The following is a 25,428-nucleotide window of genomic DNA, read 5'->3' on the forward strand; positions in this document are numbered from 1 at the left end:
CTGAAGCTGGACTCGAGCTGGGGCGTCTGCTACCCCTGGTCGGCCCCGTGGGGCACGGTCTGTCTTGTCCCCTGCCGCCCGCGGCTCCGTGCAGCGTAAGGAAGATAAAAGAGGGCAATGCGAACTCCACACCCCCGGGCAGCTCTGGGCCACCACCACACCGCAGCAAGCGCACACTGTCCTAGGAGAAACGTGGTGCCAACCCAAGTAAGCGGACTTCTTGTCCAGCAGCTGGCATGGAAGGCTCTCCAGTCCTGCACCCTAAGCTCCACGGGAATCCTAAGGGGCCTTGGAGGCCACAACAACTCACTCTTCCTCACCAGTCACACCAGATCCAGGGAGGAACCACTCGTGACACAATCCTGCCCAGACCAGAGGCTGAGGGGGGCGCAGGCGGGCCAGGGGCACAGCTCCATGGGGTAGTGTGTCCAGGGGTCTGTCAGGGGCCCAGGTCTCTCTCCAGTGGGTGTGTGTGTGCCAGGTGGGGTGATGGGTGCCCTTCCAGGGCTGGAGGGAGAGGGGCAGAGCTAAAGGAAAAAAACCCACCTCCTTCCTAGACATAGATGCGCACAGGGTTTCCCACAGGTGACTATCTATAGTCACAAGGGCATGGTCAGGACGGCCACTGGGACCTCTTCCCTGGATGGTTCCAGGCTGGCACTTTTGTACCCATGGGAATAACTCAAAAAGAGGAGGCGGAGGGGAGATGGTGGGGGACCAGGTACCCCCCGCTCCCCAGTGGAGGAGACAATGCACGCTGTTAAGGCTCGACCTGGGCATGGCACTGCAACTGAGAGCTAAGCGAGGAGGGGATGGGATGGGCAGGCAGAGGGGTGCCTGCACGGCCACACCAGGGACCCAGGCCAAGACACACAGGAGCCAGACGGCTGGAATCTGTCTCAGTCTTTATTGGCTGCAAGGCTGCACAGGCTCAGGCCAGGGCTCAGATCTTGTTGAAAGCAGCAATGTCGACACTCTGCACCTGCAGACAGGGAGGCTGGTGGTCACATGGGGCCTTGCTTCCGAAAGTCCCACACGCCTGGCCAGGCGTTCACATGGGACACCCCTGCACCTCTGAGCGCGCCCCCTCACTCACGTGCTCCTCGAACTTGGTGATCTCCTCTTCCAGCTGGTCTGTCCCCACCTTGTCGTCCTCCACCACACACTGGATCTGCAGCTTGCGGATGCCGTAGCCCACAGGCAGCAGCTTGGAGCTCCCCCAGACCAACCCGTCCAGCTGGACAGAGCGCACACAGGCCTCCAGTTGGGCCATGTCCGTCTCGTCATCCCACTGAGGTGAGAGGGAAGGGGCACAGGCTGAGCTTACACCTGCCCTGCCCAGCGCTGACCCCTCTAGGACCCCAGGCATGGGGAGGGGAGGGGAAGGTCGGAGGTGAGCCACTCACAGGCTTCACGTCCAGTAGAATGGAGGACTTGGCCACCAGGGCAGGCTTCTTGGCCTTCTTCTCTGCGTACTGCCGCAGCCTCTCCTCACGCAGCCTGGCAGCCTCCTTGTCCTCCTCCTCGTCGCTACCGAACAGGTCAATGTCATCATCCTCATCGTCCTCCGTGGCGGTGGCCGCCTTCCTGCTGGGTGGCTCCACTTGGCGCATGGGAGACACGTGCTGCCGTGGTGGGGGGAGCGGGTGTGGAGGCTGAGACCCACACAGGCAGGACCCCAGGCCCCTGCCCCTCACTGCTGCCTGGGCCGGCCTGCAGAGGGCCCCCAGCTCCTCAGCGCCAGGCCCGGGGTCCCTGGTGGGGGTGGGCCCTCACCTGGGTCTGTGGAGCGGTGGCCCGGTGGGCAGGCGAGCTCTTCTCCAGGGCACTCAGCCGTGCCTCCAGCTTGGAGACAGCTTGCTGCAGATCCTGCACCACTGTGGGGGTATAGGGATGCTGGTCGAACGGCAGGGCCCAGGGCGGGACACCCCCCCATCAGGCCCAGGATGGGGCCCCCCGGGCCCCCCAACCCCACCCCCATCAGCCCAGGGCCTCACCCCCTCGCAGGCTCTGGTTCTCTACTTCCAGGCTGGCAATCCGGGTGACCAGCTCACTGTGGTCTCCACTGGGCCCACTGGAGGCCCCGGGGCCTGCACTCTGCAAGGCAGGAGGAAAGGCAGGGCTCACACCCTTGCCTGCCCCTCGGGGTCCCCCATTCACAGCTGTGCTAAAGCAGAGCCCCGAGCTCAGCCTGCGGGGGGAGCCCTGTGAGCATCAGGCTGAGGTAGCACCACAGCCAGGTGGGAACCCAGCCTAGGAAGCCGGGGGCTCGGGCGGCCCCGACACGGAGGCAGCGCAGAGCTGAGCCTCAGCTGCCACTGCCTGTGGGACGGGGGGGGAGGCCAAGGACTCACAGTTCCAAGAGTGGCCAGACCCAGGGCAGGGGGACCAGGCAGTACAGCCTTGAGCTAGAAACAGGATGGGACAGCAGGGGAGGACCCGCCGGGGACAGAAGGATGAGCACCCAGTGCAGGAGCGGCAGCCTGGCCCTTCCTCCCTGCGCCACATGGCTGCCCGCCTTGGAAAGCTCCAGTCCGGCCGCCAGCCTGCCCCGCTCCTCTCTGAGGGGGAGCCCGTCATCTGCTCCAGGCGGCACTGTCCAGGGAGCTCACCCCCACATGGTGCCACGGCTCGAGCCCAAGCTACACGCCAGGAGCCGGCATGTGGTCACGTGCACCCTGCACCCAGTGGAATGGCTCCCAGGACAGGCGCCCGGCCCTTTCAGACAACTGCTGCCGGCCTCCAGCGTCCAGTCACGAGAAAGACCTGGGGCCTTGGGCCTGCCCACCAAGCACCATTGGGAAAGCACGTGGCTGCTCCGTCCCCTGCACGCTCCCAGACCGCTACCGAGGTGAAGGTCTCCAGAGGCTGACCAACGCTGGCTCCCCGTCCCAGGACCAGCGGGTAGTGCTGGGCTGACACCATGTCTCGCAAGCCATCACTCCCACCACACAAAGCACCCAGCAGAGCCCGCCAGTGGTGCTGGGTGACGGGAAGGGGCAGCGACCAGCCCCCGGACGCCCCCTCCCTTCATGTCAGCCAGGAACCCACCCCAACCACCCCCAGCTTCCTACTCTGGTCAGTGGGTGGCCACCCCGCCCCCCACGGCTGACCACCCTCGCCATGTCTCCGCCTCTGGCTCGCAGCTCAACTCGCGCTGCAATTCCCACTAGTAGGGTCCGCGGGTCCCCTGGCTAGGGGACGCGATCCAGAACCACCTGCTTCTCGGAAGCCCACCCCCCTCCAGGGCTCTACCAACCTCAGGCTCCCCACGGCCAGGCCAGGCCTGCCCTCCTGGAGGATCCGCACCCACAAAGCGGATCAAACAGGTCCCGGAGCCTCGAGGCGGCTGCAGCCTCAAACCTTTGCCCTGCTGTGCCTGCCACCCAGGCCCAGGGACCTTCGGACACAGCCCCGACAACACTGACAGGCCCCCAGGTCGCAGGTTCCGGACAAGGCCCCACCTGCCGCACGGCCATGAGGACACCGGCCGCTCAGCCCATAGCCTCCAGGCCCCGGGCCTAGCCTCCCACCCTGACTCTGCGGAGGAAGCCGAGGGCTCAGGGCAGGGGCCGTTCCACGACCGCAGGGTGCGGGCGGTGCCACCCGAGGTTCTGCGCCCGGAAGCCCGCGTCCCTGCCTGCAGCCTGTCTGGCACAAGCAGCCCCCCAGGAACCTCTGGAGCCCCGGTGTGTGCTGAGCCCGTCTGTCCCGACCCAAGCCCAGGGCTGGGCCGGCACCCTTCCCGGGCAGCTGAAGGCCCCACCACAGGGCCTCAGGGTGGGAGACACTGTCAATAGTGGGGTCCTCACAGGGGTAATCAGCTGCAACAGGGTCATGACAGGGGTCCCAACCCAGTGACTAGTGTCCTTGGCAGCGGAGATTTGTTCACAGAAAGAAGATGGAAAGACACAGGAAGAAGACAGCCGCCAACATGCCAAGGCCTCTCCTTCTGGGGACCTCAGAAGGAGCCCACCCCATCCACACCTTCCACTCCGAGTCTGATCATCCAAGTTGTCAAAACAAGTTTGTGCTGTTTCGGTCACCTGGTGTATGATGCTTTGTCATTACAGAGCCAGCTCCAAGTCCCCTGACCCTGTGGAAAGGTGACCCCCGGGCAGAGGGTCTGTGGAGCTGGATGGGCAAGCTACCCTGGATTAACCTGCAGGGCCCGGTGTTGTCACAAAGGGCCCCATCAGGGAGAGGCAGGAGAGAGAAAGAAACGAGATGGGAATGAGTGTCATAGTCCCGACACCGCTGGCTGGAAGCCACAGGCCAAGGCATGTGGACAGCTTCTCAAGGCTGGAAAAGGCAAGAAGGTGGGTTCTCTCCTGGAGTCTCCAGAACCACAGCTCTGTGGACACTGAGCCCGAGGCTGGACACTACCCTGCGGCCCTGGGCGGGCGAGCAGCAGGGCTGCCATCCCCAAGGGCCATGCCCCAGTCAGGCCAGGGACAGAGCTGGACGGGGCTGTGCTCCCCTCCTGACCTCAGGAGGGCCGGGAGGCCACGCTGGGCTGCAGGCCCCTCTCTGGGCCTGCGATCAAGATGGTAGCTTCACGCCCTGTGAAGCTCCAACACTTCGGCCACCTGATGCAAAGAGGCCACCTGACTCATTAGAAAGACCCTCGCTGGGAAAGATTGAAGGCGGGAGAAGAAGGGATGACAGAGGATGAGGTGGTTGGATGGCATCACTGACTCAGTGGACATGAGCTCGAGCCAACTCTGAGAGCTGGTGAAGGACAAGGAGGCCTGGCGTGCTGCAGTCCATGGGGTCGCAAAGCGGACATGACTGAGCGCCTGAACGACCATGACGACATGGTGACCCACCCCTCTGGGGACAGCCACACTGACGGGGGCGGAGGAAGGAGGGCAGGCGCCAGCACGCAGGCCCGGGGTGACAGGAGCCACTGCCGCAAGGCGGGCAGCGCCAGGTGACCTCCAGCTTGGCGAGGCCACGGGAGGGAGGGCGCCCTCTCCAGCAGTGCGGTGGGCAGCCCTGCACGCCTCACCCCAAGGTGCCCCGAAGGCCATGCTGGGGGAAATGCCAGACAGGCCGCCTGGCGTGAGGGCAGTACTCACTCCAGCCAGAGACTTCTGGATGTTTTCTCTGGCTCTCGCAATGTCACGGAGGATCACACTGGCGCCATTCTCCTGCAGATGGTGCAGAGAGAACCTGTCTGTTTTTTTTCAATTAAAATTTAAAAAAAAAAGAAAAAAAAACCCTCAGCTACCCCGAGGCCAAGGGCAGCAGCCCCTACCTGGCGTGAGGAGCCAGCCATGGGCCCGTTCATCTGCTCGTAGAACTTCCTTTCTGCATCGTCATATTTGAACTTGTCAAACCAGATCTTCTCATGCACGAGAAAGTTTGTGGCCATTTTTCTGCTGAAGAGAAAAGAGAGGCTAAGACCCGCCAGGAGGAGAGGCTGCCTGCACCAAGGCCCCAGGACCTGCCCACACGCGTACCCTCCCGACGGCCTGGACCCCAAGGGAGCGGGGCAAGCTGTCCAGTCCTGGGTGGCAAGGGCTCCAGGTCCCAGAAAGGGCACTAGAGATTCTCAGCATGGGCTACAATGAGCCTGGGACCCCCCTAACCCCAGGCCCACTGTATGGGCCCCCTTCAGGGCTAAGGCCGGTGGTCTCCAGGCCAGTCCCCAAGATGAGCAACTCTCAAAGCATGGCCAGGGACCTCTGGGGGTCACCAAGGTCCTTCCTTTCCCCACCACATATCTGTTCAAGGCTGGATTGGTCAGACAATACACACCCACACACTGAATGCATAGCAGATTTAGGAATCCAGCTGTCTCCTATTACGCCAGACACAAGATTTGCAAAAATACAAAATAAGGCCACCCCACTTCACAGAATATTTGTTACAGAAAAACTATTACTCACATAAATGTTAGTAATGTGTAACAAGCTTATTATACTGCATTTAACTGCTACAGTGGGAAAACCAATAGAGAAAACAAACGCTCTCTAACACCTCGAGTGTGAGTCTGGCTGCTCCAGGTGTGTCTGTGAGCCAGATCCAGCCGCTTTCAAGGCCGCAGCCAGCAGCTTTTCCACCACTCGGCAGGGCAGGGGAGCCGCTAGACCTGGGCCACAGTCCAGACGACACAAGCAAAGTCCGCTGCTCAGGGCTGCCCGTCCCTCAGCCAGTGCAACAGAACAGGATCCGATTGAACCAACACTCTTTGCTGCAGATCCCCGGCCACCACTGGACCTCAGTGACGAGAGAGGAGGGACCCTGAGACCCCCCCCCGCCCCTCCCCCAAGAGGCACCGTGAAGACTGTTTAGTCCCACACCTCACCTCTGACCTTCTGGGGAACATCTGACCACAACAGACCTCACACCAAGGCCAAGACCCTATCAAAGCAGCATGTCCACGCCCTCTGAGGGGGCAGAGGGGCTCCTGCCAGAGTTTGGGGTCCAGGGAGCGCCCCACACGCCCACTGGCCCTCTCCCTAATGCTGCGCCTCCAGGCTGCCTGTGGTCCACCCATCTCTGCCCACCTGCCTGAGCCCCGCAGGCTAGCAGACCCCTTCCTCAGACAGGCCCTGGCCCCCAGAGATCAGCTGGCACTGCACAAAATCACTCTGGGGCCAGACCCCCGGATCCACAGGCAGGAGGTAAGCTGGCCTGGTCCAGTGGGTCTTTCAGACTCAGGTGGAGCACTGGAGACACCCACCTCATCTCAGGTGGCTTCAGATGAGGGCGGAGGGGAGACAGCAGGAGGGGCGGGGTGCCGGGCCCAGTGGGGCTCAGAGACCAGGACCCGCCATCGCACACCCCAGCCCCCACCCATGACTGTCAGCGGGGACTTTGCAAGCTGCCCGGCCAGAGGGGAAACTCCACACAGGTCATATTGGGCCCACTCCAACCCCATGGGAGTGATCAGGACGCAGGCCCAGGTGGAGCCCAGAGGCTGCAGTGCCCGGGGCAGAGCCCTATCCCTGGAGAGCTGCTGGGGTAGCCCGCTTGGGGGGGCCGGCAGTCTTGGGAGAAGCCCTGCCAGGGTGGGAGCAGGGAGGGGCGCATGCTAGCCTGTGAAGCCCAGGCACCCAGCCGGCACGCTTCTCCTACTTGGGTCTCAGGCTGGACACGGAAGGGCCTGGTCGGGCACCAGGTCGGTGAGCCAGGGACGCAGCTTCGAGGCGCCAGGCCATGCGCAGGGCCTCAGCCACGTGGTGGCGGCACTCCGCGCTGTCATAGGTGGGCTTGCTGAGCCAGGGGGCCTCAGCGTCCTTGTGCAGGAAGTACCAGTAGGGCAGAGCACAGGCGGCCTCCCCGTTGGCCCGTCGCGGCCCAAGCCGCTTGCTTCCCGTGGCGTTGCGGCCCCGCCGGTCTCTGCGGCCCCGCCGGGCACCCTCTGCCTGGCCGGCTCGCTCCTGCAGGCGCACCTTCCCAGGCGGATGGCCGTCAAACAGGGCCTCATAGAAGCCCCTCTCGGCTGCGTCGTAGCGGGGTTTCTCCAGCCACACCTCTCGCACCAGCGCCTGCAGGCTGCCCAGCGGTGGCTGGCCGTTGGCCGGTGGGCCGGACTGGCGGAGAAGGCGCAGGTCGAGGGCAGCCGCCCACTGGCCCGTGTCAGGAGCCCCCTGAGCGCCACTCCCCTCTGCGGCCAGCAGCAGGGCCTGAGACCACTCCACAAATGCCCGCTCAGCCTGGTCGAAGGACGACTTGTTGACCCAGATGCCCCAGGTCACGTGGTGGCAAGCCACCTGGCTCCCGTGGGTGCAGGGGTCCCCGGGGGCCAGGGTGGGACGCTGGGCTGCCTGGGCGGCCACATCGGCCAGCATCTGGCGGTATGAGCTCTCTGCCTGGTCGAAGAGCGGCTTGTCCAGCCAGACGTGGTCGGCTGAGAGGCCCACAAGGGCCAGGTCCGCCTGGCCGAGCCAGCCCTTCGGGGAGCGCTTCCTCTTTTTCTGCAGTGGCTTCTTTCTGTCGAGGTTCTTCCCAGGCTCACTCCTGCCGCCGCTGTCCGCCTCATCCTCCTGACCTGGCCCATTCATGGCCAGCGTCTCGGCCAGGAGCTGCTGGGTGGCGGCTCTCGCGGCCTCGTGCTCGTAGAACCTCCGCTCGGCTTCCCCATACTTCTGCTTGTCCTCCCAGACGGTCTCCAGGGCCCAGGCGGCCTTCCCGCTCCTCATCTTGCGTGCAGCGTTAAAAAGCAAGCACAAGAGGGCAGTTGCAACATGGCCCCTCCCAGTCGGCCCTCCCCGCTCAGCCTCCCGAATGGGGTGCCCTGGGTCAGCATGCACAGGGAGCTCGGGAGGCAGTCAACACGCATGTGCAGGGCTGGGGGGGGGGGGGGGCACGTGTGCCTGTGTATCATCTTAACTGCAAAACTTATCTCATCCAACAAGTACCCAGGCTCTCTCCAAGAGGTCCAGAGAACAATTTCCAAACCTCTTTGGTTACAGAAACCTTTCCTGTGAACCCCAAGAATGGCCACCAGGTAAAACACAGGACACACTCAACTAATCTGACTTTGATGTTGACAGCAAATGATCTTGAGAATAAGTTTGTCCCATGAAACAGTTGAGACTCCCAATCTCAACTGGGAAAAGTGAGTTTACTGTTCATCTGAAATTTTAACTGGACGTCCTGTGTTTTCACTAGGCCTGGCCAACCCCTGAGGCACCAGGGCTTCTGTTCTACAGAAATGACTTGGCGGTCTCAAGAGGACGGCCCCGCATAGCACACCCCGCCTGACCTGAGTCTCCCACCCGCATGGCCACACTGCCATCCTAAGCAGGGCCTGTTCCAAGGGGGAACCGGAGGGTCAGGGACAAGGGGCAGCCAGGAGCAGATGGTGAGAGCCCACCCCCATGGAGGCCAAATCTGGGGACACAGCAGGGAATCACTATCTAAAGGGGAAGGTACCCAGTGGCCCAGGCAGAACCTGATCAACCTATCTCCAGAGCAGGAGGCAATCAGCCCCACCATGGGTGCACCTCGAGGGGCCACACAGGAACCTGAGTCCTGTTCCCGCACTTTAGCACCTTTTGGTTAAGGGGCTCCATCACCGGAACACTGGGAGATGACCACAGGGTTCCGCACCCCCCGCCATGGCCCCTGGACAAGCTTCTGTTACACCCTGATCCTGCTGCTGGCATGGGGTCCCCCGTTCTGCTCTGGGGCATCAGGTTCCACAAAGACTAGACCCCACCCAGGCAGCCCAGAATGCTAAAGCACCCCCCACTGCCAGAAGCAGCCCCGCCCAGGAAGCCAGCCTGCTCTTGGGATGCACCAGGGGCCCCAAGCCCACACTAGACTGGCCAGTTCTAGAGTGGGGCTGAACTGACCAAGGTCTCCATGCCCCTCAGACCCTACTCTGAACCCTGTGCTGGAAGCAGAGGCGCCAGGCCAACTGGCCCAGGGGCTGGGCAGCTGCCCCCTAGGACATCCCGTGTCCCCCTGCTGCTGCTGTGAGGTCTGTGGAGCCCTCACCCAGGATGAGGCCCCAGGGGGAGGCAGATTGATGGCACACCCTACCTGCCGTTCCCTGCACGGTCTACAGCCTTTCCTAACACCATCCCCCCAACCAAAACCCGATTCCAATTACCCTGTGATGCACAACCTAAGTCCTGATCTGCCCAGGACTTCAGAGAGACACCTGTATTCTGAGGGGCAGAGGCCTCAGGCTTAGAGGGGTCCCTGGCCGCCCCCTCAAGCCTCCTGCTGGGCAGCAGCAGCACTTACTGAGGCCAGGCTGATGGCAGAGGCAGTGATTGGGGGCAGGGCCGGGTGACCAGGGGGCAGGGGCATTGTGATATCACCCACTGTCCCCGTGGGCTGCGGGCCTACCAGGCTGGGTCTGTCTGCCCTCTGCCCACGCCCACAGACCCTCACACAGCAGCCTTGCCCACCAGGCTGAAGCTCTGCCTGAACCTAGCAGGCTAGACACGAGGCTCCTCACACCAGGCCAGGCTCCGCTCGGAGCCGTCTGAGCCACTGCTCCGGGCAAGGGGGCCGTTTCTGAACATGCCTGACAGCAGGGCTGGCCGGGGCGGTGGTGGCGCCCTGCCCTCCCACAGGTGGAGGAACGCAGGCTGATCCCTGCTCAGGGGTACCCCCCCACTGCCGGGGCTGGGGCTGACTCAGCCCGAGACAGAGCAGAGGCTACCCCCCAGGCCCAGCCTCCACTTCAGATGAGGTCAGGCGTCCCGGAGGTATCAGGATGCAGCAGGCACAGGGGCTGGGCTGTGGTGCCCAGGCGCCTGGGGCAGGAGGGTACTTACTTTCCCTTTGGTCTCCTAGGACAGCATGAAGAGAAAGCAGCAAGGTTAGAGGTGGTCTGACAGGGCGGCCCGAGCAGGCTGGGGGCCTTTGCTGAAGCTGCTTGGTGAGGCGGTGTGGAGGCAAGTTTGGTGGAGGAGAAAGACAGCCAGAGCTCACCCCCAAATCCCCGTTCAGTTCAGTCGCTCAGTTGTGTCCGACTCTTTGCGACCTCATGGACTACAGCGTGCCAGGCCGCCCTGTCCACTGCCAACTCCCGGAGTTTACCCAAACTCATGTCCATTGAGTCGGTTATGCCATCCAGCCACCTCATCCTCTGTCATCCCCTTCTCCTCCCGCCTACAACCCGCCCAAATCCCAGGGGGTGGCCAAGTCCACGCTCGAGGCAGCACTGCTCCATTGTCCCTCAAAATGGGCCGGAGCCCCTGCAGCACCAAGGCCCCAGCTGGGCTCCGCCCTGAGCCCACCTGGGCGTGAGCCAGCACCTTCAGCACCCCACTGTCCACGGGGAGCAGGGTGGGGATCCCCCACTCCACAGGGTCCAGGCCTCTGGACCAAGCGCAAGGTAACAAGGACCCCACTGAAGGATTCCACATGGGCACCCAGGCCCAGTGCCCATGCTGGACAGGGCCTCTCCCTCGGGGCCACTGTTGGGGCAGGGGCAAAAGCCTAGATGGGCAGGGTGCCACTGTCCCCACAGGCCTCTCAGGGACAAAAGGACAGATGGGGCGCCTGGCCCTGAATTCACAAGGGGCAGCATCCCAGGAGCTAAGGACCCGGCCAGCCCTGCCCCCCAGGGTCCTGCCATCCACCTCCAGTTCATGCCACGCTGCAGCCAGCACTAGAGCCCCAGCATCAGGTCAGCGGCACACAGGGCACACCAGGAAGCTCAGGGGCTGTGCAGCAAGGCTCCGGGAGGAGGAGGACTGCACAGGACAGTCATCCCAGCGAGGCTGACCACACAGTGCAGGCCGGCTGGTGAAGCTGGTGTTGGGACAGGATGCTGGAGGGCGGGGTGCCAGGGTATCTCAGGACAGCCAGACCGCTAGCTCGCCTGCAGGGCCAAGGGCAGGCTGCTGGCCACTGAGGCCAGTTGAGACCTCTTGCACAAGAGGGGCCGCAAAGGCTGCCAGGCCCTGGGGTTAAAGCAGTGAAGCAGCTCACCCCTGCCTCCCAGCCCAGGCCTGGGGAGTGAGTACACCAGCTCTGCCCAGCGGACCGTCTCCAAAGGGGGGCCCAGCCTGGGGCTCCGCGCAGCTGGGAGGGCGTTCCTGCAGTGACAGAGGGACCGGGCAGCGGCCCTGCCCAGAATACTCTGGCCTCAGGGTCCCGAAGGTGAGGACACCACGGTGGGGGGCCCACAAGTCCCTGGGTGAATGGAGGTTTTCGGGTAACCCAGGGCTCACACGGCCCCATCACAGCCACACAGAGGGGCTCCCAGATGATCTACCTGGGGGTCAAAGCGCTATGCCCACCTTCCACAGGAAGTGGGAATCGGGGTGAGGTATGTGCAGACAGGGCCCTCGGCTGGCGTGGCCTGACCGAGAGCTGCCGGACAGAGCGCCCCATGCGTACAGGGTCCAGGAGGGCAGGTGAAGGCAGCTATGCCCCGGGGCAAGTGCAGGGCCATGATGCCCCCTGCCCTTTCCTTAGGGGTGACCACCACAGCCCCATGTTCCTCCTCAGATGCTTTCCCACCCAACTCCTGGACAGTTCACTCCCACTCAGAAATGCCAACCTGCCTCGCAGGCAGGAAGGGGGGCGCCTGCACCCCAAGACTCAGGCCCTACGCTGTGTCTGCCCATGGCACCCCACCCCGGCCAGCGCCCCGTCCACACTGCAATGCCACAGCCATGGCGCTATTTCTGCTCCGTCTCTGGTGCCCCATCAATCCACCCTGGCTGCCGGGTCCTGCACCCCTCCCCCGGGGCGGCTCCAGCAGCGTGCACCCAGAACCCGTGACCCCTCACACAACTGGCGGGTTGGAGGAGGGAAGACACGTCCCGGGCCAGTAGGTGAGGGGCTGGGACTCCACGTCTCACTTTGACACCAGTCCTTCACACAAATGTCACAATGCTGTCCACGTTGAAATCACACATATCATCTTAAAACACGGGCACAGGGCCAGAGCTCACCCCAGCACTTCTTGCCTGTAGCCCCCGGAAACCTGACACCAGGACACAAACACTGGAGATAAGCTGTGCTGAGTCCTGCGGCGGTCACCCAGCTCCCCAGGACAGAGACCCGGCACAGGCCCTGCAAGGGGCTCTGCCAGGGGACTGTGCCACCCACCCAGGCTCCTGTGAAGCCCACAGCGGCCGCGCTCCAAAGTGAGGAGCTGGAGGACACCCCCAGCCCTGGCCCAGGACTGACCGCCCTGCAGAGGTGGCCCAGAGCACCTGCTCCTTGGAGTCTGTGTGCCACCCCTCCTCAGCGGACACCTGTGTCTGGAGCTGGTGGGGAGGGTAGTCTCGGGAAGGATGCAGTCACCGTGAGCTCAGCCCACTTACCGGCTGAGGCTTCTCAGAGGAACTGGGAGTGTCAGAACTGCTTCTAAGACAAGACCTGGGGCCTCCTCAGCCCCAGGCCCACCAGGGTCAACTTGCCCTCCTGACAGACAAGGACCACCCACACAAACGGCTTTCTTGCTCTCCGAGGTACTTTGCTCTGCAAACCTGAGGACGCCTCCATCGGGTCCCCATCCTACTTGGCTTCAGCACAAGCCTCTCCCTTCGTTCCAGCGACACTGCCCAACAGCCCAGACCACCTTATCCAAACCTAGCTCCACCACCACCACTCTCAAGAAAGGCGGTGTTTGAGTCACCCAGCAATCACGTCCTTACTTTTCCCCGCGTCCGTGAACTGTCCAGGTTCTGAGACAGCTTGAACAGAGGTTGGGCCCGCGCCTGGACCCCAGGCCCAGAACCGGCGTGCAGCAATCAACTCCTCAACAAACGCGTACAAACGGGAAGCTACAGGCCCGGGCCACGGCTGGGGAAACATCCATGTCACCCACCAAGGCGGGGGGCAGAGCGGCCCCGGTATGCCCGCCGCCGCCCTCCCGCCCAGCCGCAGAGGTCCAGCGGGCACGTGGCCCGCGCGCCCCGCCCCTCCGCGCGGCCACCAGCCCGCAGTAGGCCCCGCGCCGCGGACTCCGCGGCACTGCAGCCCGGCCCCCGCCTGCGCAGCGCGGGCCGCTCCTCCCCTGGGCCCGGGGGCCTGGCGGCGCGAACCGCGGTACTCACACGCCAGCCAAGGACGCGGCGACCAACGAGCAGGGTTCGGCGGCGCGCGACGGCAGAGGAAAGGGAGGGACACGCGGTCCGCGCACGGGAAGTGAAGCGGCGGGCTCTACCACAAGCCGGAGCGCGGGGGACGCGACCCGCGCGCACGCCCTACCGCGCGGCCCGGGCCCTCCGTGCGACGCTCCCCGCGGGAGCGAGGGCAGAAGCCAGTGGGAGGCCCCCGCGGAGCTCGATCTTTCCGAGAGGAGCTGGAGCAAACCACTGGACACGGCGCCGGCCCCGGCCGGCCCCCTCCGCCGCAGCTCGGATGGATTCGGCGGGCGGGGACCAGTGACGCGCGGCGCGGCGCGGGGACAGGGGGCCCAGCGCGCCTGCGCGCGCCCCGGGCGAAACAAAGGGGAGGGCCCGGCCGGCCCCGCCCCCGGCGCCGGCCCTGCGCGGCCGGCCGGGAGGGCGTATGGCTCCGGCTCCAGCGGCCCCGCTGCCGTCGCGGTCGCCGCAGAAGCCATGTACCCTGCGGGACCCCCGGCCGTCCCGGCCCCTTGCCGCGGTCGCCGACCCCCGCCCGGACGCCTTATGCAACCGCCGCGGCCCCCCGCGCCCGCCCCGGTCCCCGCCGCGCGGCCGCCGCCCCCCACGCCCGCACCGCGGCCCCGCGTCGCCGTGAAGATGGCCTTCCGCAAGGCCTACTCCATCAAGGATAAGCTGCAAGCCATCGAGCGCGTCAAGGGCGGCGAGCGGCAGGCCAGCGTGTGCCGCGACTTCGGCGTGCCTGGTGGCACGCTGCGCGGCTGGCTTAAGGACGAACCCAAGCTGCGCTGGTTCCTGGAGCAGCTTGGTGGCGAGGTGGGCACGCAGCGCAAGAAGATGCGGCTGGCCAACGAGGAGGAGATCGACCGCGCCGTCTACTCGTGGTTCCTGGCGCTGCGCCAGCACGGTGTGCCGCTGTCGGGGCCGCTCATCCAGGCGCAGGCCGAGGCCTTCGCGCGCCAGATCTACGGGCCCGAATGCACCTTCAAGGCCAGCCACGGCTGGTTCTGGCGCTGGCAGAAGCGCCACGGCATCTCCAGCCAGCGTATCTACGGCGAGGCCGAGCCCACGGCCGCCGGCCCCGCGCCTGGCCCGCCCGTCAAGCAGGAGCCCGCGCAGCCCACCCGCGCCGGGCCCCTACCCGACCTCGCCGCTAGTACCCTGGCCCCCCCAGAGGGCGGCTACGGCGAGGAACAGATCTACAACGCCAACGTCACGGGCCTCTACTGGAAGCTGCTCCCGGAGCAGGCTGCGCCCGTGGGCGCGGGGGGCTGCGGCCGCCGCTGGCGGGGCGACCGGGTAACGGTCCTGCTGGCCGCTAACCTGACCGGCAGCCACAAGCTGAAGCCGCTGGTCATCGGGCAGCTGCCAGACCCACCAAGCCTGCGCCACCACAACCAGGACAAGTTCCCCGCCTCCTACCGCTACAGCCCCGACGCCTGGCTCAGCCGCCCGCTACTGCGCGGCTGGTTCTTCGAGGAGTTCGTCCCGGGTGTCAGGCGCTACCTGCGCCGCAGCTGCCTGCAGCAGAAGGCCGTGCTGCTGGTGGCCCACCCTCCCTGCCCCAGTTCTGGGGCCAGGATGCCTCCCCTGGAGGAGAGCGAGGAGACCCGCAGGAGGTACCGGCCCGAGCCCATCGGTCCCCCGGAGGAGCTGCAGACCCCCGACGGGGCCGTGCGGGTGCTGTTCCTGTGCAGGGGCAGCGGCCGGGTGCACATACCCGCCCCCCTGGAGCAGGGGGTGGTGGTCGCGTTTAAGCAGCTGTACAAGCGGGAGCTGCTGCGGCTGGCCGTGTCCTGTGCTGGGGGGTCCCCGCTGGACTTCATGCGCAGCTTCATGCTCAAGGACATGCTCTACCTGGCCGGCCTCTCCTGGGACCTGGTGCAGGCGGGCAGCATTGAGCGCTGCTGGCTGTTGGGCTTGCGGGCTGCCTTCGAGCCCCGGCTGGTGGAGGAGCACGCTGGGCAGCCTGCTGGCCAGGCCGAGGAGGCCGCGGAGCGCAGCAGGGTGCTCAGCGACCTCACGCACCTGGCAGCCCTGGCTTACAAACGCCTGGCTCCTGAGGAGGTGGCCGAGTGGCTGCACCTGGATGATGATGGGGGGCTGCCCGACAGTGGCAGAGAGGACTGGGGCCCCAGCCGGCCTCCTGTGCTGGTCCCCGGGGGCCCCCTGCTCCCCGCCAGCCTACCCTCAGCGGTGGCAGGAGGAGCAGAGGAGGAGGAGGCCGTCCCCACCGCTGGGGAGGCCGTTCGGGGTCTGGAGACAGCACTGCGGTGGCTGGAGACCCAGGACCCCCGGGAGGTGGGGCCGCAGAAGCTGGTGCAGCTGCGCTCGCTCATCAGCACGGCCCGGAGGCTGGGGGGCATCGGGCCCTCATCCACGGTTCCCGACGACGGGCTGTGACCAAGCCCGCCCCGTCAGCCCGCAGCGGCCTTTCTCCTGAGGCACGTGGAGCGGGGACAGACAGAGATCCCGTCTTGCCTTGCCTTCCCTGGAGTGGCCCACCCTCAAGGCTCAGGGGTTGACAGGGATCCCGGCCTGGCCCGAGAGAGCCCTGTTGGTGAAGGGCCGGCCCCTCCACTGGCACCACATCTGGTGCTGGGTTAGCTGGAAGAGAGGCCGTGGCCACCCCTCCTCCCTGGGCAGGCCCACATGTGGCTCGGCCAGGTGCCCTCCCATGCGGACCTGGCATACGCCACAGCGCTTAGCAGAGAGCAGGTAGCCGTGTTCTCTCTGGCCCCTGTGGGGCTGCCCCAGCCACATTCCTGTCCCCCCAGCCCCCGTGGCCCAGCACTTGCCCTGGACAAGGGCCCGGCGTCCGGTCCCCATGGACCACAGCCCTGTGGTCGTCCCAGTGGGAAGCACACCACTGGTCTTTGGTTTGGCGCATTAACTCTGTTTTTTCCAGGTACTCTTCAGGCACCCAGGGCAGATGCTCGGGGGGCTGGGAAAGAAGGATGGGGCTTTGAGTTTCTGGGTGCAGCCAAGGTTCTTGTGTTTTTTATCTTTAAGGAAATGCTATTCTAAACAGCTTTCATTCTGTAGGATTGACAGCACTAGACCTGGGCCCCTGCCCCGCACCCCAGCAGCCTCAGGGCCCGGAGCCATGCTGTCTTCTCGGAGCAGCCCTGTGGCACCGCCAGCCACGCCAGGACAACCCTCAGTGCCTTAGCTTTCCTCCCAGGCTGCCCGGCTCCCGGCACTGCCAGGGGCGTAGCCGAGGAGCCGCTTCCCACAGGCCGTGAATTAGGCTTCTGGGTGGCACGGCTTGAAGGGAGGTGGCGAGGGCTCCATGTGACCCTCCAGCTCCCACACTGTTTTGCTGCTCCACTCAGCTCTAGATTCAGGACCCTGTTGGGGGCCTGAGGCTGAGACACCCAGGTCTCCCAGGGGCTGCCCGGCAGAGACGCCCAGAGCCCTGAGGAGGGCTGGATTTGAGGTGCTGCTGCCTGCCTTGGTGCTCTGCCCTCCTCTTCACCTGCCCCCGCCTCCTGGTACTCCTGGGCTGTGGAGGCCGCACCCAGGTGATGTTTCTGGGAGGGAAGGGCCATGCATGGTGGCAGGGCCAAGGGGGTGCCCCCGGAGCAAAGATGTCAGCTCTTCCTTGGAACCACCTCTAGTCAAAACATCCACACATGTACGTGTATGTGTCAGATCTGAAAGCTGATGGATGGTGCGGAGGATTCCAGGCGAGAAGGGAGGCATGGCCACCAGCCCCAGCTAAAGCCTCCACCTCACCTGCTGCCCTCACTCCACTAGCATCTGCGGCAGGCCTGCACCCAGCCCGCGCCTCTGGCCTCAGGATGTCTTGCATGTCACACCGTCAGGGGCCCAGGCGAGAGTGCCTGTTCACCATAGCCCACCTGTGGGGCCTCTGTCCTGCAGGTCCTGCGAGGGAGCAGACTTGGAGCCCAGGTGGGCGCCGGGCCAGAGTAGTCTCTGGTGGCATCCTCGGTGCCACCCCTCTCGCCAGATTCCTGGTCTCACCTTTGATTCTCTGTCCCCGGGGTCTGGGCAGGGGGACTGTGGTTGATGTTGAGAACTGGGTGTTGGGACAGAGCCTCCTGCCTCACCCCCTCTGGGGCACTGAGGCTGCACCCCAGAAGGCAGCTCTGGCCAGTGCCCGGCCCCAGATGGCAGTGCAGGAATGAGGCACAGCGCAGGCTGGTCTGGGCCTTGAAGAGCCAGAGCCCTGTTGAGGGTGGGGCTGGGGACACCTCACGTGAGGGCCTCTGAAGTCCTCCTCCCTAGAGTGCAGGCCCAGCTCCTGGAGCTCAGCTCTGTGAACCGTGGGGAGAACAGCTGAAGTGCCTTGCTGTGGTTACCGCTGGGCCCGAGGCATCTCAGCTGCCAGGCTCTCTGCTCCTGTTCACCATCATCTGTTGAACCCTTAAGGCAGCGAGGGTCACGAATTCCAAGCCAGCAGCCCCCAGGCAGGACCTCAGGGCTGGCCTGGCAGAATCAGCAGCAGGCAGAAAGTGCCACCAATGACTTCTGCTGATACCAGCCCACCAGGGGGGTCGGGAGAGTGAACCCACCCGTGTGAGGCCAGCCTTGCCCGAGGGGCCACACACCAGGGAACAAGCCCCCAGGTGACAGCAGACCACGGATAGAGCCCTGGAGCCTGCGGTGAGGAAGGGGCCTTGCCAGTGCGGGGGTTGGCCCTGAGCCTGTGGGCCCGAGAGCAGGTCAGGATCTCGGGGGCAAGGGGGCTGGAGTGGGCTCTGAGGTGCTTACTCTGTCAAGGGGCCCTTTCACAGCTAGCCTCACTTTATAATAAAGGCTGAACATGCCCACTTCACACAAGCTCTGTCCCAGTCTTACTTTTGTAACTACATCCAGTGCGTAGCTCCAGAACACCATCTGAGAAGCAGGGAGGAACAGCAGTGGGCCCACAGATGCCTCACGCAGACTGGCGACCTCAGGGCAGGGCCCCAGCTTGGGCCCAGGGACTTTGCTGGCCGACGCGTTGCTGAGGGGGGTGATGGGAGATAGAGGGAAGCCCCCTCTGCACCACCCACTTGAGTCTGAGCCCAGGGCCTTGCTGATGGGACTCCAGGCACTGGAATTTGGTTTTATCCACCTCCAGTGAAACATTGATCGTTCCATGCTATAGGACAGCATCTTTATTTCCATTTTAAAGATTAAAAAAAAAAATAGGTGAAGAAATGGACTCAGGCTGATCCTTCTAACTAGTAGAAGGGCTGGGGTCAGACAAGCAGTCCCTGGCTGAGGGCCAGCGGGACACTGGTGGCAGGAACTCGGGGAGGGCTCGAGGCCGGGCACCAGAGTGGGGGTGGCCGGTGGGTGCGTCAGCCCTGTTCACAGACGCCCGGCAGCTGGCAGGTGGCAGGAAGGGGCTCCAGCACTTGGGCCTGCGTGGGATGGGGCAGTCCCCCAACAAAGGTCCCACGTTTCTGGCTTTCCAGGCCTGTTGGTCCCTTCACGGACATGTTGAGAACCAAATCCGGTAGTCAGAGGCCAGGCCACAGGACCCTCCAGGGCTCCTGACCCAGGGAAGGGTCATCAGGGCCAGCTCTCCCTGCCCTTGCCAGGAGCTTAGGGTCCAGGGAGGGGCCACGCCCTGCTGTGTTCCCTGTGGGCCAGGGCCCCTCCTCCCTGCAGGGCAGAGGGGAACCGAGCCACCACAGGGTAGAGGTGTGGCCTGCAACTACTTCCTGCTGAGCTCCCTGGCCCGGCAGGTGGCGGCCTCCACGGCACTCATGGCCGCGGCCCGCAGCCCACCCTGCTCCAGCGCATGGAGCCCGTAGATGGTGGTGCCGCCTGGCGTGCACACGTCAGTCCGCAGCTGAGCCGGGTGCTGCCCCTTCTGCAGAAGCACCTTGGCTGTCCCCTGGAGAGAGGTGTTGGGGTGACTTGGGGGGGGCGGTGCTGGCAGCCTGTCTGCAGCTCATCCCCCCCCAGCACCCTGTCTCAACTCAGGCCAGCTGGCCGCCTCCCCATGCTGACCCTCCCCTTCTACACACTCCCAGGCCATGCAGCAGGGTCTCACCAGCAGGGTCTGGGCAGCGATGCGGTGGGCCAGGCCACTGGGCATGCCCATTTTGACAGCACCTTCAGCCAAGGCCTCAGAGAAGGCACACACCTGTAGCAGTGGGGAGGGGGCGGGAGTCAAAGCCAGCCCTCCCTGGGACTCAGCACCCAGCCTGGAGTGGCTGGGAACCTTCAGAACAAGGCCAGGGCACCAGCCACCAGAGCCAAGGCCGGAGCCCAAAGGGGTCTGCCAAGGGGCCGGCCTCAAAGGCCTAGGAAGGCACTGATGCGGGGTGGGCACACACGGGCAGCTGAGGAACCAGCGCAGATCCCTGGGGGCAGGGGCTGTTGCGGGGGCTTGGGAAGGTCCCACTTTGCAGAGGGAGGGCTGCCCACCACACTCACAAAGGCTACGCCGCTGCCGCTGAGGCCGGTGTGGATGTCCACCTGGGCCTCGGGCACCTCCTCGCACTGCCCGCAGGCCTCCAGCAGGGACCGCAGGAGCTGGGCCTCATAGGTCCCAGCGTGGCGGCCCCGCGCCATCACCATGGCACCCTCCTGGACGATGCAGGGCAGGTTGGGTGAGACCCTGAGCACCCGAGCCTTCGGGGGCAGCAGCTGCCAGAGAGAGGCTGTGGTCAGTGAGGCCTGTGCCAGCCAGTGGAAAAACTCTGCTCCCCAACCCACCCATGCTGGCTTCTAGAAGGGCTGGGCCCCAGCTGCAGCCGGTCTGGGATGGCCGAGTTGGGAAGTCGAGTCTGGTCAGTAAAACCCAGCCTGAGGTCAGCATCACGGCCCCACCGCACCCTCAAGGGCCACTCACCTCCTCCAGGGTGCTCAGGGACACCCCAGCAGCCACGGACACCAAGATGTGCTCCTCAGTGACAGCAGGAGCCACCTCCACGAGCACGGCGGGCAGGATGTGGGGCTTGGTGGCGAAGAAGACGAGGGGGCAGCTGTGCAGCACCTCCGGGTTGGAGTGGGTGGTCTGACAGCCCATGGCCTGCAGCGGGGACGCCAGGGCCAGGTCTGTCAGCAGGCGTCCTCCAGATCGCAGCCCCCCTGCCGGCCCCCACTGCGGATGGCTCTACTCCCAGCGGCCAGACCACCCGTCCCTGCTCAGGACCTGACCTCAGGTGGGCCCTGACAGCAGCACAGCTTGAGACATACAGCTAAAGCCCTCTGAGCCGGTGAGTGCCCATGACGTTCCTGCCCACCCAGCACGCACACCCCTTTACCCCACCCTGGCCCTCCACGACCCTGATGTTCCTTCTGGCCTTTGACCTCCCCTTCCCTAGCCCAGGCCATCTCAAAACTTTAGCCAAGTAAGCAGCACTTCCCTGGCCCCAAGGAGCATCTGAGGGACAGGAGCCAAGAGCCCCCTGGGAGCTGCCCGGCTCACCTGGAAACGGCAGAGGTTCCTGTCGGAGGGTGCGCTGGCCAGCACGTGCTCAGGTTCCACTTTTCCTGGAAGGAAAGACAAAGAAGAGCAGGGGTGTCAGTGAGGAAGGCGGGGCAGTGGAGTGAGCCTGCCGGGTCTGCAAGTCTCTGAGGCTCAGCCACACCTGGGCCATCCTGAGCCTCTCCAAGAAGCCAGGAGCTCAGCAAGGCAGTTCCACGCGGCCGGGACCAGACCAGACCACCAGCCTTGCTTGATTCTACCTGGCAGTCACTGCTGCCTACCTGCTGCCGAGTCCAGACACGTTGCTGGACACAGGGACCAGGAGTTCGCCTTGTCTTGTGAGGACATGGATCCTAGGGACTGCTGCTACTGGGAATAGGAAGGCTGGGGAGGGGGCATGGTGGGTACAGCGGTCCGGGAAGGGAGGGTGCGGGATGAGGGTGAACCCTAGGAGGAGGGTGTGTCTATGGGTGTCTGTGCTGGGACATCCAAGCAGAGAATGCCTGTTTGGCAGAATCCTCTACAGATCAGATTTCTACAAGGTCTAACAAGAAGGCAGAAATGCACCCCACAACCTGGACAGATGGTGGCAGCCACTATGTGTTGCCTGCACTGTGTCAACATGAACTCCATGTAGCTGGGGGTAGCAGGTAACACTCCAAGTTTTACAAGTAAACACCTGAGGCTTGCAATAACCTGCTTTGTGATGATTTTCATCTCTCTAGACCTTGACATACAGCTAAAGGCAAAAAGCTAGTCCATAATCATCACAAAAAGATCCTAAATACTGTGGAGCACAATCAGGACACCACCACCATTCCTACTGTAGTTCAGTTCAGTCCTTCAGTCGCGTCCGATTCTTTGCAACCCCATGAACTGCAGCACGCCAGGCTTCCCTGTCCATCACCAACTCCCGGAGCTTGCTCAAACTCATGTCCATGGAGTCAGTGACGCCATCCAACCATCTCATCCTCTGTTGTCCCCTTCTCCTCCTGCCTTGAATCTTTCCCAGCATCAGGGTCTTTTCCAAGGAAGTTCTTCGCATCAGGTGGCCAAAGTATTGGAGTTTCAGCTTCAGCATCAGTCCTTCCAATGAATATTCAGGACTGATTTCCTTTAGGATGGACTGGTTTGATCTCCTTGCAGTTCAAGGGACTCTCAAGAGTCTTCTCCAACACCACAGTTAGAAAGCATCAATTCTTCAATGCTCAGCTTTCTTTATAGTCCAACTCTCACATCCATACGTGGCTACTGGAAAAACCATAGCTTTGACTGGATAGACCTTTGTTGGCAAAGTAATGTCTCTGCTTTTTAATATGCTGTCAGGTTGGTCATAGCTTTTTTCCCAAAGAGCAACCATCTTTTAATTTCATGGCTGCAGTCACCATCTGCATTGATTTTGGAGCCCAAGAAAATAAAGTCTGTCACTGTTTCCATTGTTTCCCCATCTTTTTGCCATGAAGTGATGGGACCGGATGCCATGATCTTCTCAACCAATGATTTTGCCTGCCCCCAACACTGGCAGGGTTTGGAGACATTTTTGGCTCTCACAACTGGGGATGTTACTGACCTCTCGTGGGGAGAAGCCACGGAAGGAAGCTAAACATCCTACAACGTGAAGGATGGAGGATGATCTGGCTCCAGATGTGCAGTGCTGGATACTAGGAGTGCCGCTGGCAAACAAATCAAAAGAAGAGACATAGGCTCAGAGCGATCAGGCAACTCAACCGAGGCAAGAGATCTCACTCTAAGCTAGGACTGTCCAAGAGAAACATCGCTCAACCCATACATGTCATGTTACAACTTCTAGTAGTCATATTAAACAATCAGGAAAAAACAAGTTTAATTATAATACATTTTATTTAACCTAAGGTAGCCAAAATGTTATCCTTCCAACAGGTAATCAATATTAAAAATTACTAAGATACATTACTTTTGGTTTGTGTGCTGAATCTTCCAAACTCGGCATATGTGTTATTTTATGCACTCACAGTGGAATAAAAGAGCACCTGACCTGCCTCCTGAGAAATCTGTATGCAGGTGAAGAAGCAACAGTTAGAACTGGACATGGAACAACAGACTGGTTCCAAATCGGGAAAGGAGTACGTCAAGGCTGTATATTGTCACCCTGCTTATTTAAATTACGTGCAGAGTACGTCATGTGAAATGCCAGGCTAGATGAAGCACAAGCTGGAATCAAGATTACTGGGAGGAATATTAATAACCTCAGATATGCAGATGACACCACCTTTAGGGCAAAAAGCAAAGAACTAAAAAGTCTCTTGATGAAAGTGAAAGACAAGAGTGAAAAACTTGGCTTAAAACTCAACATTCAGAAACTAAGATCATGGCATCTGGCCCCATTACATCATGGCAAATAGATGGAGAAACAGGGGAAATAGTGACAGACTTTATTTTGGGAGCTCCAAAATCACCGCAGATAGTGACTGCAGCCATAAAATTAAAAGACACTTGCTCCTTGAAAGAAAAGCTATAACCAACCTAGACAGCATATTAAAAAGCAGAGACATTACTTTGCCAACAAAGGTCTATCCAGTCAAAGCTATGGTTTTTCCAGTAGCCACGTATGGATGTGAGAGTTGGACTATAAAGAAAGCTGAGCATTGAAGAATTGATGCTTTCTAACTGTGGTGTTGGAGAAGACTCTTGAGAGTCCCTTGAACTGCAAGGAGATCAAACCAGTCCATCCTAAAGGAAATCAGAATATTCATTGGAAGGACTGATGCTGAAGCTGAAACTCCAATAATTTGGCCACTTGATGAGGACTGACTCATTGGAAAAGACCCTGACGCTGGTAAAGATTGAAGGTGGGAGAAGGAGACAACAGAGGATGAGATGGTTGGATGGCATCACCGACTCGATGGACATGAGTTTGAGCAAGCTCCGGGAGTTGGTGATGGACAGGGAAGCCTGGCGTGCTGCGGTCCATGGGGTAGCAAAGAGTTGGAAGCGACTAAACTGATGCACTCACAGCGCATCCCAATTCCGACCGCCTCACGGTTACCGTGTGAACGGCTGGCTCTGAGCCTCTCCACCACATCCCCTCCAGCCGCGCTCCCAGAGGAAACAGAGTCCGGAAAGGCAGAGTCCGCGAGCCGTCCAGTCCCACGCCCGCCGGCGAGCTCCACCCTGGGGCCCCTGCGCCTAGGGCGCCGCGCTGCTCTGGGATCCGCGGGGCAAGTGGGCACGGGACAGGTAAGCCCGCCCCTCTCACCTCAGGCCGGTCTCGGACACCCGCTGGCCCTGAGCCCGGGGTCCCCACGCGCCCTACGCCCGTGGCGCCCTACCTGCTTGGATGAGGCCATGCGCGATGGCCTCCGCCATGCGGCCCGCGCCCACGAAGCCCACTCGCCTCCCGCCGGACTCCGCCGCCGCCGCCGCCATCACGCCACCGCGCCGCGCCCCACCCCCGCCCTCAGCTACGCCAATAGGCTGCGGGGGCCTCACCTGCGCTTGTCCACTGGCGGCGGAGACCTCACGCTCCGCCCTCTCCCGGGGTTTCCGTGCGGTGCGTAGTGCCGCGAGGGGCGGGGCGCGGCGCCGCGCGAAGCGTCGGGTACACTGGCCGGTTGCGTATCTGGGTGCTCGGTGTGTGAATTTCGCAAGTAGCAACTTGAGAGGGTCCATTTACAAGCGAAGGGTCGGAAAGGGTGGAGGCTGCTGTGGGTTGGGGTCCCTCGCGGGGCCAGTGGGAAAGCACTGATGGACACCGGCCAGCTGAGCTTCCGGGAGGGGGCGGCTGAGCAGATTCTGATGAAACTCCCGGCCGCCAGAATCCGGACTTCCGCTTATCAGTAGCTAGCGAGTGGGACTCTGCCGGCCTCGGGCCGGTTTCTGGGTGGGAGCAGCGCGCGCTGGTTCTGTTTGGAGCCTGTGAGCAGTCGGGTGTGGAGGACAGGGCTGCCTGGTCCCGGCTTGTGGTCAGCTTTCCCCCAAGTTGCAGTGGGTCCGAGTGACAGCATAAAATTGACGCAGCCAGTGAAACGTGGGAGCAGCGGTCTGCGGCTTTGCTGTTAAAGAAGCTCCTCAGGCCTGCCTGGGTTTTGGTTTCTGAGAGCCTCTCAGGGAGCTGTGCAAGGAGGCAGGGGAGACCTTCCTGAGGTGTTCCCCAGGAGAGACCTGGCCTCTCTAGTTGGTCCTAAGGGAGAATGTGTGGCTGGGGACAGGAAGCACCTTAGAGACTGAGAGGGGGAGGGTGGGTGTGGGGTGTACTTGCAATTTTTTATTGACTTAGCAAAAATAAGCTTAGACTGCAGTTTTTAAGATTGCATTTTAAAAAACATTTTGTTATTTTCTTTAAACTCTACTTTGGCACGTTCTAAATTCTTCAGCGGGCTTCCCAGGTGGCTCAGTGGAAAGAATCTTCCTGCAACACAGGAGACACAGGTTCAATCCCAGGGTTGGCAAGATACCCTGGAGGAGGAAATGTCAACCCACTCTGGTATTCTTGCCTGGGAAATCCCGTGGACACAGGAGCCTCGCGGGCTCCAT

The 25,428-nt window shown here is 62.6% G+C and overlaps 3 protein-coding genes across 11 annotated transcripts; 1 reads left to right on the forward strand and 2 right to left on the reverse strand.

The window, feature by feature from the left end:
* Positions 1 to 888: 888 nt before the first annotated feature.
* On the reverse strand, positions 889 to 13,776 carry EEF1D (eukaryotic translation elongation factor 1 delta). 6 transcript variants are annotated; one of them, XM_065903583.1, is made up of 9 exons: positions 7,087 to 8,168; positions 5,986 to 6,219; positions 5,261 to 5,381; positions 5,082 to 5,153; positions 1,998 to 2,097; positions 1,777 to 1,877; positions 1,407 to 1,625; positions 1,097 to 1,291; positions 889 to 982 (listed from the first exon to the last, which is right to left on the reverse strand). In XM_065903583.1, exons 1-9 carry the CDS (start codon positions 8,151 to 8,153, stop codon positions 944 to 946), a joined length of 2,148 nt encoding a protein of 715 aa, XP_065759655.1. In that variant the 5' UTR covers positions 8,154 to 8,168; the 3' UTR covers positions 889 to 943. The 6 variants fall into 6 exon arrangements, with proteins under 6 accessions (XP_065759655.1, XP_065759654.1, XP_065759658.1 ...); XM_065903582.1 differs by having other exon boundaries at positions 5,986 to 6,225; positions 7,087 to 8,153; XM_065903586.1 differs by lacking the exons at positions 5,986 to 6,219; positions 7,087 to 8,168 and adding an exon at positions 13,491 to 13,776.
* Positions 13,777 to 13,901: 125 nt separating this feature from the next.
* On the forward strand, positions 13,902 to 18,496 carry TIGD5 (tigger transposable element derived 5). Its single transcript, XM_065903592.1, has one exon. It carries the CDS (start codon positions 13,998 to 14,000, stop codon positions 15,921 to 15,923), a length of 1,926 nt encoding a protein of 641 aa, XP_065759664.1. The 5' UTR covers positions 13,902 to 13,997; the 3' UTR covers positions 15,924 to 18,496.
* A 135-nt stretch (positions 18,497 to 18,631) lies between these two features.
* On the reverse strand, positions 18,632 to 24,899 carry PYCR3 (pyrroline-5-carboxylate reductase 3). 4 transcript variants are annotated; one of them, XM_065903611.1, is made up of 7 exons: positions 24,385 to 24,899; positions 22,487 to 22,589; positions 20,917 to 20,981; positions 20,338 to 20,517; positions 19,920 to 20,132; positions 19,534 to 19,626; positions 18,632 to 19,374 (listed from the first exon to the last, which is right to left on the reverse strand). In XM_065903611.1, exons 2-7 carry the CDS (start codon positions 22,521 to 22,523, stop codon positions 19,192 to 19,194), a joined length of 771 nt encoding a protein of 256 aa, XP_065759683.1. In that variant the 5' UTR covers positions 22,524 to 22,589; positions 24,385 to 24,899; the 3' UTR covers positions 18,632 to 19,191. The 4 variants fall into 4 exon arrangements, with proteins under 4 accessions (XP_065759683.1, XP_065759682.1, XP_065759684.1 ...); XM_065903610.1 differs by lacking the exon at positions 24,385 to 24,899 and adding an exon at positions 24,225 to 24,349; XM_065903612.1 differs by lacking the exon at positions 22,487 to 22,589 and having other exon boundaries at positions 24,385 to 24,896.
* Positions 24,900 to 25,428: the final 529 nt, after the last annotated feature.

This window comes from Muntiacus reevesi, chromosome 12, assembly GCF_963930625.1.
Source record: "Muntiacus reevesi chromosome 12, mMunRee1.1, whole genome shotgun sequence".
In the NCBI taxonomy this organism is placed as follows: Eukaryota; Metazoa; Chordata; class Mammalia; order Artiodactyla; family Cervidae; genus Muntiacus; species Muntiacus reevesi.